The sequence below is a fragment of the Hemitrygon akajei genome, chromosome 14, assembly GCF_048418815.1.
Source record: "Hemitrygon akajei chromosome 14, sHemAka1.3, whole genome shotgun sequence".
Classification (NCBI taxonomy): Eukaryota; Metazoa; Chordata; class Chondrichthyes; order Myliobatiformes; family Dasyatidae; genus Hemitrygon; species Hemitrygon akajei.
The window spans coordinates 4693020-4705398 of NC_133137.1; the positions used below are offsets into that span (position 1 = coordinate 4693020).

At 41.1% G+C, this 12379-nt stretch overlaps 1 protein-coding gene across 3 annotated transcripts in view; it reads right to left on the minus strand.

Moving 5' to 3' along the window:
* Positions 1-2341: 2341 nt before the first annotated feature.
* The window catches only part of LOC140738244 (solute carrier family 2, facilitated glucose transporter member 11-like), a 48198-nt gene continuing 38160 nt past the window's right edge, over positions 2342-12379 (minus strand). For 2 of the 3 annotated variants that reach the window (XM_073065392.1, XM_073065391.1), the window contains exons 12-14: positions 7570-7645; positions 6659-6786; positions 2342-4038 (exon numbers count right to left, since the gene is read on the minus strand). In XM_073065392.1, coding sequence (XP_072921493.1) covers positions 3886-4038; positions 6659-6786; positions 7570-7645 — 357 coding nt within the window. In that variant the 3' untranslated portion in view covers positions 2342-3885. The remainder of the gene's footprint in view (positions 4039-6658; positions 6787-7569; positions 7646-12379) is intronic. The other variant, XM_073065393.1, reaches the window with a different exon arrangement.

Sequence of the window (12379 nt, forward strand, 5' to 3'; positions counted from 1 at the left end):
GCAGGCATTGAGAATATTGATTCATGTGGTAGGCTCTTAATAGCAATTGGTATAAATCAGGAAGGAGACAAAGTCAAAAAATTCCATCTTCAGCTTCACAATTCCAGCATGTTTCAGTGCAATTTTATTTACTAAATGCTACTTTTCATTCACAGATTATCTATATGTACAGCACTGCTAGAGGTTCTTTCTCACGCACTTGTGTCTTCTAATTTATGATTCAGCTTCTATGCTTTAAGGAACACAAGGAAGACTAGAGTGTGCTTAACTTATATAATTTAAAATGTATATATAATTATCCAGCTTTATTGGTATTTTAAACTGTGCATGTACTGTTCTCCATATAAATGTCCTTACATTTGGAGAGAATGAATTAGTATTTTCAATGTCAAAATTTGATTGTTGTAAAGCAATTGGTTTTCCTGCTGTCATACAGATTCTTCCAGCATCCCAGAAGTATCAGAATCGCAGATCAATGTGAATTGAGCTGAGCTGTGGCCGGTGGTTTCCAAGCTATTCAACTACAGATGCTCCCAGCTAGCATGTCGTGGATTCACATTGCCCCATAAAGCTTAGTGTCTGATGCTGGCATATCCACCTCTTAGGCTGAATTCCCAAGTGTTATGCTGAAGGATCCACCTATCTGACTGTACACTGAGCTGTCCTCATTGAACTCACTCAAACATTCTTCAAACTGCTGGCCAATTTCATTGAAACATCTGAAAGTTTAAGACAACTAATACAATCTGAAAAATAAGCTTACAAGTAGTTCACCTTTTTTTAAAAAATAAGTATTTAAATATTAAAACATCACTAAGATTGTTTGCTTTCTTGATTCAAATAATCTTTTCAATGTGTATTTATTTTTTGGTACTTGATTTTTATCTTTTTAATGACATGTTTGAACGTGCATTTAATAAACAGTGAAACAATTTAATGTTTTTATGTGACTTTGTACATCAATGATACTTAAAAAGTTTTCATTTTTAATTATATTACTGAGATACTTAAGAATAATGCATTTTGAAAGATGAGGTCTTTGGAAGCACTTTGATTGGTTTGTCTCCTTTCAGGGTCTATCGGAAAGTTCCAGGATTCCAGGTTGTGGCCTCACTGTGGGGTCAGTCAGACTATGTAAATGGACACGTGCATCTGCACCAGGCTAGTATAGGAACGGGGTGTGCAAATCCAGATGTAAATTGAGCAAAACATGGCCTATCTCATCTTCAATGAGTCTTCTAAACACATGCCATCTCTCTCACCCTCCTCTTTGCCAAATCAATGCTGAGGACCACTGTTGAAAGTAGGATAGGTGTACATGGGCAGGTAGAAACAGAAATACACCTTTGAGGAAACAACAAGCAGGAAAGTCAAAGGAGAACCAGCGGATGTTGTTGACTTGGGTTTTGAGAATGCCTTTGTCGCTGGTGAGGCTCCAAGCAAGGTAAGAGCCTATTGTATTACAGGATAGACACTAGCAAGGATAACGAGATTGGCTGACTGGTAGGAGGCAAAGAATAAGAATAAAGGAGGCCTTTTCTGGTTGGCTGTCAGTGACAAATGAAGTTCCACAAGGTTCGATGTTTGGTCCACTACATCTCATATTATATATTAATAATGTGAGTGACAGAGTTGTTGGCTTTGTGGCCAAGTTTGTGAATGATGAGAAAAGATGAGCTAGCATTGGAGAGTCCAGAGGAGGTTTGTAAGATTGATTCCAGGATTGAAAGAGTTGATGTGTGAGGAATGTTTGATGGCTCTGGGACTGTATTTGCTGAATTTAGAAGGGAGAGAGATCTCATTGAAGCCTATTGAATATTGAAAAGCCAGTATAGAGTGGACATGGAGAGAGAACTTCCAATAGTGGGAGAGACTATAACCACAGTGCACAGCCTCAGAATACAAGGATGTTCCTTTAGACCAGAGAGGAGGAATTTATTTAAACAATAGGTGCAGGAGTAGGCCATTTGGCCCTTTGAGCCAGCACCACCATTCACTGTGATCATGGCTGATCATCCACAATCAGTACCCTGTTCCTGCCTTCTCCGCATATCCCTTGTCTCTATCTTTAAGAGATCAATCTAACTCTTTCTTGAAAGCATCCAGAGAATTGGCCTCCACTGCCTTCTGAGGCAGAGCATTCCACAAATCCACAACTCTCTGGGTGAACAAGTTTAGCCAGAGAGTGGTGAATCTGTGGAATTCATTGCCACAGATGGTTGTGGAGCTAGGTTGTTTGTATGTTTAAAGCAGAGGTTGATAGGTTCTTGATTAGTATCCATCATTGTCAAGAGGTCCTTCATGACTTTGGATTCACCTTATAACCAGATCAGTACTTCCAGCATTTCCTGTCATTAAGATCGAAAGCTACAGAGGCTCCCAGGCTATGGATGGCCTGATCTGTGGAAATGTGGTGTACATCTGTAAAACATTTATCTAGATAGCATAATAATGTTCTGTGGTATTTGTGAATAACTGGATACATGTATATTCAATTAGTTTACTTATGAGAGTGAGTATACAATGAAATGAATGAATTATAGAAATTATATGTAGAGCGATTTGATATGGGCAGCAGTGGGAAATGAGTATTTCTCAGGTACAGAGAAATTGGCTTACAGTTGTCAGGAATGGAAAAACATACAAAACCTAGGGGCTGCCTAAAGTTGGGGAAATTATTTCTCATAAAGGTATAAGCATGAGCTCAGTAAATTGTTGGTTCTATTGATCAACTTTATGAATCAATCTGCAGATACTTGAACATGTGACCTGGATTATCAACAACTATTTCTGCTGTAGGTTCCCTGCCCAGTGACGGAGAAAACTAACAGCAAAGATCAGCTGCTCTACCCCACACTGCATGAAGGCAGAAAAAAAGCATATGGAAGAATATTGTTTAAATGCAGAGTAAGAAACTACCTAACCTGCTGGAAACACTCAGCAGGTTAGGTAAAAAAAACTGAGCTAATGTTTCAGATCATAAACAAACTTGCTCTTTCTAATTCACAAATGCTGCCTGACCAAATATTATGCACCAGTATTTAACTGGACATCAGAAACAGAAGTAGCCAAGAGACACCTCACTATCAAATATTAAGGCTAATCTGTCCACTCAGTACTATTTTCTCATGCTAACTCTACATCCCTAAAATCGATCAACCTTTACAAGTACACTCAGTGGCCACTGGATTAGGCACATTTGCTCATTAACATAAACATCTGATCAGCCAATCATGTAGCAGCAACTCAGTGCTTAAAGCATGGAGACATGGCCATAAAGTTCAGACTGAACATCAGCATAGGGAAGAAACGTGATCGGAGTGGCTTTGATCGTGGAATGTTTGTTGGTGCCAGACCTGGCGGTTTGAGCAGCTCAGGAACTGCTGATCTCCTGGGGTTTTCACACACAGGCTCGAGAGTTTACAGAGAATGGTGTGAAAGAAAACACAAAAACACCCAGTGAGCAGCAGCTTTGTGGGCGAAAACGCCTTGTTAATGAGAGAGGCGAGAGGAGAATGGTCAGGCTTGGTCAAGCTGACTGGAAGGTGACAACAATCATGCACTACAACAGTGCAGAAGAGCATCTCGGAACACAAAGCTTGTCAAACCTTGAAGAGCACGGCTACAGCAGCAGAACATACACTCAGTGGCCACTTTATTAGGAGTAGGAGGTACCTCACAAAGTGGCCCTGAGTAACATATGCACCAAATCAGCCTCCACAGAAGCACATTAGTAGAGACTTGCTAAGATTCACCAGCCTCCAGATGATGAATTTTCTTCTCTCTCATCCTGAACGTTTAAATCCTTATTATAAGAAAGGAATCCTTGGTTATTTATGTTTTGAGAGGCTTTAACGTAGTTTTGTTGCTTTATCTTCACTTGGTCTACATGAGCCCTCTGAAATTTTGCTTACGAAACTCCTTGGAAATTTCAAGAAATGTCTTTCCTTTTGTTTCGGGCAGGAAGACTCCAATAAAGACAACGAAGAAGAAGCTAAGGGAAAGGAATGGCACATAGCAGAAACTGCCCAGCCCCTCCTGAAAGAGAGAAAGACAGGGTGAGTGCAGCACAACAGATTTTCATTACAGGATCAAAGCAACTTCATCATTTACTACTCTCTTCCCTTTTTGCCTCACCCTGAAATGATTTTTTTTTAAACTATTTAATCTTCTGGAATCTGGGCATTACAAGAAGTTATTGCCTATTTCTAAATGCTCTTGAGAAGAAGGCAGTCAGCTGCTTTCTTGAATAACTGCAGTCCCTCTGCTGAAGGGGAGAGAAATCCAGCATTTAGACACAGCAGCAATGAAGTGCCGGTGATATATTTCCCAGCAAGGATGGCAAGTCATGCTATTCCTGTTCTTCATACCTCCCAGCAACAATAATATAATTTGCATCAGGATTGAATCCCCTCTGCCCTTCAGACAGTAGGTTTTCCAAAGAGCAGAGGGAGTGGTGGGGAAGGAATGCATTTTATTTTGAATAGACAAGGACTGATTACAAAAATCCAGCAGAACTCTACAAGAGTTTTTGTACCCCTGATGATCTTATTCTGTCTTCAGCAGGGGCCATTGCTTGATGCTCTTACACCCCTATCAAAGGGGATCAGTGTAAATGAATGTTTACAAAGGGCTTGTTTCCTTGCTGCTCAGTCACCATCACTCAAAAGGCATTGCTGTTTAGGTAATTGACCCTGCCTTGCAGAGGTTCTATACGTGTCTGTTTTAACACAAAGTAACACACAAAAAGTGCTGAAGGAACTCAACAGATCAAGCAACATCTACAAAGGGGAATAAGCAGTCAATGTTTTGGGCCGAGACACTTCATCAGGATCTACATTCCATTTCTAGTATCTGCAACATCTCCTGTGTTTTCCCTGCTTAACAATTCCTCTTACCTCCCCTTGAATAACATAGCCATCACTGAACCATTATTCCATCTTCCTGGACCTCTTCCATCCAGAAACTCCAGAGATGCCACCCTTCATCTCACACACCTACCTCTACTTCTTCTCTAATATCCTCAAGCAGCAGCCCCATTGGAGCTGTTGATTTAGCTTATTTTGGCCTCAGCTTTCCTTCAGTCTTAACTCTACAAAAAAAAAATCAATGTTTTCATATTCACATTCATTCCATATCCAGGACATGCTCTCTTTTCCTATTACCATTGGGGAAAGAGAAACAGGAGCCTGAGGACTCATGCTAAACATTTTAGGAACAACTTCTTCCCCTTTGTCATTAAATTTCTGAATGACCTATGAACCTCTGAATGTTACCTCGTTATTCCTCTTTTACACCATTTTTACCTTTTTTGCATTTCACACAGGTTGAGTACCCCTTATCTGAAATTCCAAAATTCAAAAGCCTCCAAAATCAGAAATTTTTCCGAGCACTGACATGACGTCACAAATGGAAAATCCCCACAGGGTGCTGGGAAGGTTCCTAGGCGATGTGCCGGTCTCTGCACACCACAGAAATTTCAGAGAAGTGACCTCACGTATGTAATGAAGAGAAGTTAATGAGAAATCGGAGGAAAAAAACACATAAAATGAACAATGAATATCTCGACCATGAGTGGATTCATCAGTGTGAACATATGCCTCTTAACGGTACGCTGATCATGAAACAAGCAATGATCTATCACGACAAACTGAAAATTGAAGATAATTGTGAAAATTCAGCAGGCTGGTTGCAGAAATTTAAGAAAAGGTACAGCGTTAAATTCTTAAAGATGATATAAAGTTTAAAGTCTGCTGATCATGAAGCAGTTGAGAAATTCATTGAAGAGTTTCGCTGATGAAAATCTAACACCAGAACAAATCTACAATGCTGATTGCTTTTATGCCTTACATGAAACCTAAAAAAATACAAATATAATGCACTACAACATTTTAATGAAAACATGACATCCTAGGTGGAGACTGAAAACCTGTTGTTGTTCAACTGCTGATTCAGGAATTCTCCTGATGTTGCTTTCCTTATATTTCACATATATGCACACATATATTTCCATTATATTAATTGTATGGAACAATTTTTACTGTTAAGTACGCATGTGTGCTGAAGAAGTGCAAGACAAGGACTGCTTGCCAGTAGCACACAAATTCAGAGTTGGAAAGGATGGCAATCACAAGCTATCTCATTATACATTAAAAACTCAGAAACTCTCCCACCCCCAAGCATTGTGGGTAAGCGGCACTCAAACTGTAGTGAGCTTTGTCTTGCATTGTACTCCTGCCACAAATATCACAACATATGTCAGTGATAATGAACTTGATTCTTATTTTGTCCTAAAGTTCACAGACTTGTTATCTGCAACTGTTTGACAAGTGCAGATAATAACTGCATGATTCACATCCACTCATGCACTTCACCCTCCTTTTCTTCTTCACCCGTCCGATTATCACCCGTCTTTCATTAAACTCACTTACCCACCTCTTCATATCCTTTCCCTTTCTTCCTTCTCTTTCCTAGTATCTTAAAACTTACCACTTCCCATCCTGATGAATTCTCATTGACCTGAACTGTTAACTATTTCCATGCCACCATACCTGGTCATTTCTAATCACTTTCCATTTTTACAATATAGACTATCTATAGAGATAAAAATGATTAATTTGTTCCAATATTATACATTGCCAATATTCATGATACTTACAACGATAAATGGGAACGTTAACCCAATAATAATAAAATTTATCCAGAAAAGGAGTCCATTGATCATATATGCTGCAGGCCTTGCGGTCTGGTCAAAGATCTCCATCGGAATGATCCCAGTTACCCCTGCTACGGGCAGAGAAATCACAATAAGGTTACTCTAAACAAATAAGGACATCAGTAACTCCTGACAATTATTCAGATTCTACTTATCACATGCAGGAAAGTATAAACACCATTAGCAACACCAACTATAGAGTTAATAACTACGTCATCTGTAGCCGTCTAGATACTTCTATATCGGGAGACTGAAAAATTTTTCAGTGCAAGGGAGTAGAATACACCTATTATTAATCCTATACTGGGCAATGAATTGGAGGTCGAAAGAAATATTCTCAAAGCAAATTTATTTATTCAGAAAAAGACTATTTAAAAGGCAGGGGGAACAGAAACTACAGCTTCTTTTCCCTACAAGAGTGGAGGAATTTAATCAGAAAACAGTGAGTGAAGGACAGGTATATACAAATTATATACACAATCACTGAGCCTGACTGATAGGCAGCCTAGCCAATCATCTCCACTTTGGTTGTAGCATTGATGCTTTATGCATTGAATACATCTTCCACAAAGTGCTCACCAACAGATCCCCCATTAAGCAGGGCAAACTGGTGAATGCAACATGGTTTTCTCCATTAAAATGGTTACACTTGATTCATCCCTCCAATCATTTCCATATTTCTGACCAAAATATCTTCAGTAACTTTGTTTTTTTTATCTGAACTCCACAAGAACAGATCACTTATTTTGCAGTTTTGAAGGACTCATGATGAAATATTAAGTTTTAATGTCAACAGCTGCTGCATTTTGTCAACAATTGGGATTTTCTTTGTAGACCACAATACAGAATCTTACCTGGGCCAATTCCAAAGCTTACGATGGACGCAAAGATAGAAATTACACTCATATATGGCATCCAGCTAATCTTGTCCTAGGTCAAGACAGATCACATGAGTTAAACATGCAGGGATTAGTTTTCCAACTAGTCATTAACAGGTTAATTCTAACAGTACAACTGAAAACATGCTCAGGGATGAAGTTCAGAGCCCTCAACTGAATACAATTTTCTTTTCTTGCAACAACTGACCCGCTCAAGCTTTGATTCTGTTTTGATTTGGTTGTGCTAGATATGGGAAGATGTGCAATAATCAGTCTCATCACCTAGAGTTATTTATTTGTTTAAAGATACAGCGTGAAACAGGCCCTTCAAGCCACACCACCCAGCAACACACTAATTTAACCCTCGCCTAATCACGGGACAATTCACAATGACCAATTAACCAGTCTCTCTCTCTCTCTCTCTCTCTCTCTAGATACCTTTCAGTAATCGGTGCTCCGGCTGTCATTTACTGGATTTAAGAAAGTGGAGTAGGAACAAACCTTGAGATCCTTCAAGCCTGATCTGCTACTCAGTAAGACTGTGATTAACCTAAACTTCAATTTGGCTCCACTTTCCTGCCTGCTCCTTATAACTTTCGACTATCTTACATTTCAAACATCTATCCACCTCTGCTTTGAATACATTCAGTGACTCAGCCTCCATTGCCCTGGGGTAAAGAATTCCAAAGAAATAATCCTCATAAAGAAGTACATCCCAATCTACATCCTAAAAAGGCAATTTCTGAAACTACTAGTTCTAGATTCTACCCCAAGATTCTAGATTCTAACCTGTACATCTTCAGAATTGTTCAGATTTTCAATGTGACTATATCTCATTCTCCTGAAGCTCAGGATACTATATAATCCAATTTGCTTAGTCTTCACTAATAAAATAATTATTTTATCCCGCGAATCAACTTAGTAAATCTCTTCTGAACTGCCTCCAAACAAATATATCCTTTCGTAAATAAGGAGTGCTAAACTGTACCCAGTACTCCGAATCTATTCTCACAAATGCTCTGTGTGCTTACAGCACAAGTTCTCCTATGATGCCTCCTTCTGTTTGCTTTCTTTACACTTGTTCTACCTGCTGTGCTAATATGGTTAATTACAAATACACTAAGAACACTTAGTACCACTATTCCTAAGTTACTCTGTACTTAAACAATGTTCTGCTGTACTATTCTTCTGACCAAAATGGACCACATTACATTATACTCATCTTCCAGATTTTGGCCTCCTCACTCAATCTTTTTATATCCCTTTGTGCAGTCTTTTATGCCTTCTGCACAACTTGCTTTCCTGTCAGTATTATCAACAAAGTGGGCTTGTGAAACTGAGTTCGTTTTCCTCCTGTCCAAAATCTCTGCAGCAACGTCCCTGCAGGCAACAATTTGCCCCATTCACAGGCATGATTGATGCACTTCCATCGTGGCTTTGGAGCATCAATGGCCTAGAAAAGAGCCAATGACTTCAAAATAGAAGAAAGGGGGGAACAACAATGAAGCGAGGAAAAAAGGACAGGAAATTATCATCATTTTAAGGGGGAAAAAAGTAGACTTGTCTGTACCACATTCTTTTACCTATAACTTTGGCAGAGTCAACCTTTTCTTTTTAAATTAACAATCAGAGGATCTTGACAGGAATGTTTCACAGGCCAAATCATAATTATCAGTGACAGCACAACAGCAGTAATTTGCATTCATGTAGCTTCATTTAATCAAAATGCACCTTATTATTCATAAATCTGCACCCAGGGGTCACCAACCTTTCTTGCACCACGGACCGGTTTAATATTGACAATATTCTTGCAGACCAGCCGACGGCAAGAGGGGTGGTGGGGTGGTGTGGGCGATAAGTCAACTATAAGTCACTTATAAGTGGCTAATACACTCAATTTTGTTTCTAAAAGAGTTTACCTAATGAATTTAATATTAAACACAGCGCATATTTCCTCGCATGAATACAGTATAGTGATTAAGTCAATCATAACTCACTTATAAGTCAGTAACATCATAACATTTTAAGTAACGTTTGGATATTAAACAGAGCACATATTTTTCTCATATGAACATATAAATCATTGCAACACACCAATATCACTGAATCAGTGGGAGCCTGCAATAAGATGGTCCCATCAAGAGGTGATGGGAGACAGCGATACTCGAAAGGAGTTCTTTATGTCCAGTCTATTCCGCAATTCAGTTTTTGTGGCTCTCAGCACTTGCTTCTGTCCCGCTTGCACATATTTTTTCCGCTCAAAAAACTCAACAGGTTTGTCTTTAAGTACAGGGTGCTTGGACCCAAGGTGCTGAAGCAGCTCTGAGGGCTTCATTGCCTCATTAGACAGCCTCCGGGCCCAAACTCCAGCCTCCCGCCCACCCGCCGCCAGACGCCTTGGCCAGGTGCGGCTGTTTGTGGGTGGGGTCAGAGGTCCCCGTGCTGGGGCTGCGGTGGTCAAAGTCTGGTGAAAGCGCCCGACTGAGCGAGGAGTACGACAGGGCGCACACCCGCCCACCCACCTTGTATGTAGGTAGGATCTATCAGCTGACAAAAGTTTGGCTTGAGGGATGACTTTCAGTAGATCGCAGCGAGTTAGCTGCTCTGCTACTTACGAAACCCTGAGCCCAAATTAGGTCGTCTGCAAATATTTTAGCACCGGGTTCCCCACGAACATTCAGTGTGCTAAACAGGTTTAGAGTCGGCGCCCATCTGTCCGTACTCCAGACCAGTAGCAACGGCACTTCTCGCCGGCCGCACAAAGCGGACAGTTACCCGAGGCCAACCAGTGATTCCTGGCGTGAGGGTATCACTGCGTTTAGGCGACTGATGACTTCACGTGGGTAATGAACACGCGTGCATTCAAGTTCAACAGTGGGTGTGACAGACAATGAGGAAAGGTGCAGCTGAGTCATATCGTTTCATATCGCCAAATCATATCATTTCCTCGCGGCCCGGTAGCACATGCTTTGCGGCCCAGTACCGGTCCGTGGCCCGGTAGTTGGGGATCATTGATCTATACTAAAGAATTGAAAAGATGGGAATTACGGTTGAGAATTAAGCAGATGGAGTCTCGCAGATTGAATGACCCAGGTTCCATCCTACATCCGATCTGGTCTGTGCAAAGTTTGCAAATCCTTCCCCTGGCTGTGTGGGTTTGATCAGACAAGCAGTCTGAAAAGACAGAGAGAGTGGAAGACAGCAGAGGAAAGTTGAGAGAGGTGCACGGGTTCAAGATGGTGAACGGAAAGGCACAGTTGTGCAGTAATGATAATGGTCACAGATCTTGGAGGCTACAACATATTTAAGGGTTTTAGACAGCTTCAATGAATCAAGACCAGATTATAAGAGTGGAAAAACATTGAAAAGCTGAGTTTCAATCATACACACTATTGAATTAGTACCACGTGGATCCAGCAGCATTTACTTCTGTCACTATACGGAGAAGAATAGGTATCCTGCACAAACATCTAGAAGTTCCAATCATCGATACATATGATTCATTCCATTAAGTTCACTGCATTCCAGTGTTTTATTCCTAATGTTATCCAGCATATTTGGGACCATTTCCCAAGAAATAAAAGCAACCGGTTAAGCCTATACCCTGCAGCCACCCATCACACATGTCAAACCTGAATGAATGTCCTATTAACAACCTTCCCCGGCCACCCCCCACCTCGCACACTCTCATCCTGCACTGGTCACTTCTCATTTTCCATTGCTGCTGTTGCATGGTTGAATGACTTTGCTTTGTCACCAAACAATTGATACTAGAGCGTACAATCATCACAGTGATATTTGATTCTGTGCTTCGCGCTCCCTGAAGTACAAACTGAAGTAAATATAATAAAAATTTTAATTATAAATCATAATTAGAAAATAGAAAAGGGAAAGTAAGGTAGTGCAAGTCAGGTCCAGATATTTGGAAGGTACGGCCCAGATCCGGGTCAGGATCCGTTCAGCAGTCTTATCACAGTTGGAAAGAAGCTGTTCCCAAATTTGGCCGTACGAATCTTCAAGCTCCTGAACCTTCTCCCAGAGGAAAGAGGGACAAAAAGTGTGTTGGCTGGGTGGGTCGTGTCCTCGTCCTGCTCCGACAGCGTGCAGTGTAAACTCAGGTGCAAAGGGACTTGCGAGGATCTATCAGCTGACAAAAGTTTGGCTTGAGGGATGACTTTCAGTAGATCGCAGCGAGTTAGCTGCTCTGCTACTTACGAAACCCTGAGCCCAAATTAGGTCGTCTGCAAATATTTTAGCACCGGGTTCCCCACGAACATTCAGTGTGCTAAACAGGTTTAGAGTCGGCGCCCATCTGTCCGTACTCCAGACCAGTAGCAACGGCACTTCTCGCCGGCCGCACAAAGCGGACAGTTACCCGAGGCCAACCAGTGATTCCTGGCGTGAGGGTATCACTGCGTTTAGGCGACTGATGACTTCACGTGGGTAATGAACACGCGTGCATTCAAGTTCAACAGTGGGTGTGACAGACAATGAGGAAAGGTGCAGCTGAGTCATATCGTTTCATATCGCCAAATCATATCATTTCCTCGCGGCCCGGTAGCACATGCTTTGCGGCCCAGTACCGGTCCGTGGCCCGGTAGTTGGGGATCATTGATCTATACTAAAGAATTGAAAAGATGGGAATTACGGTTGAGAATTAAGCAGATGGAGTCTCGCAGATTGAATGACCCAGGTTCCATCCTACATCCGATCTGGTCTGTGCAAAGTTTGCAAATCCTTCCCCTGGCTGTGTGGGTTTGATCAGACAAGCAGTCTGAAAAGACAG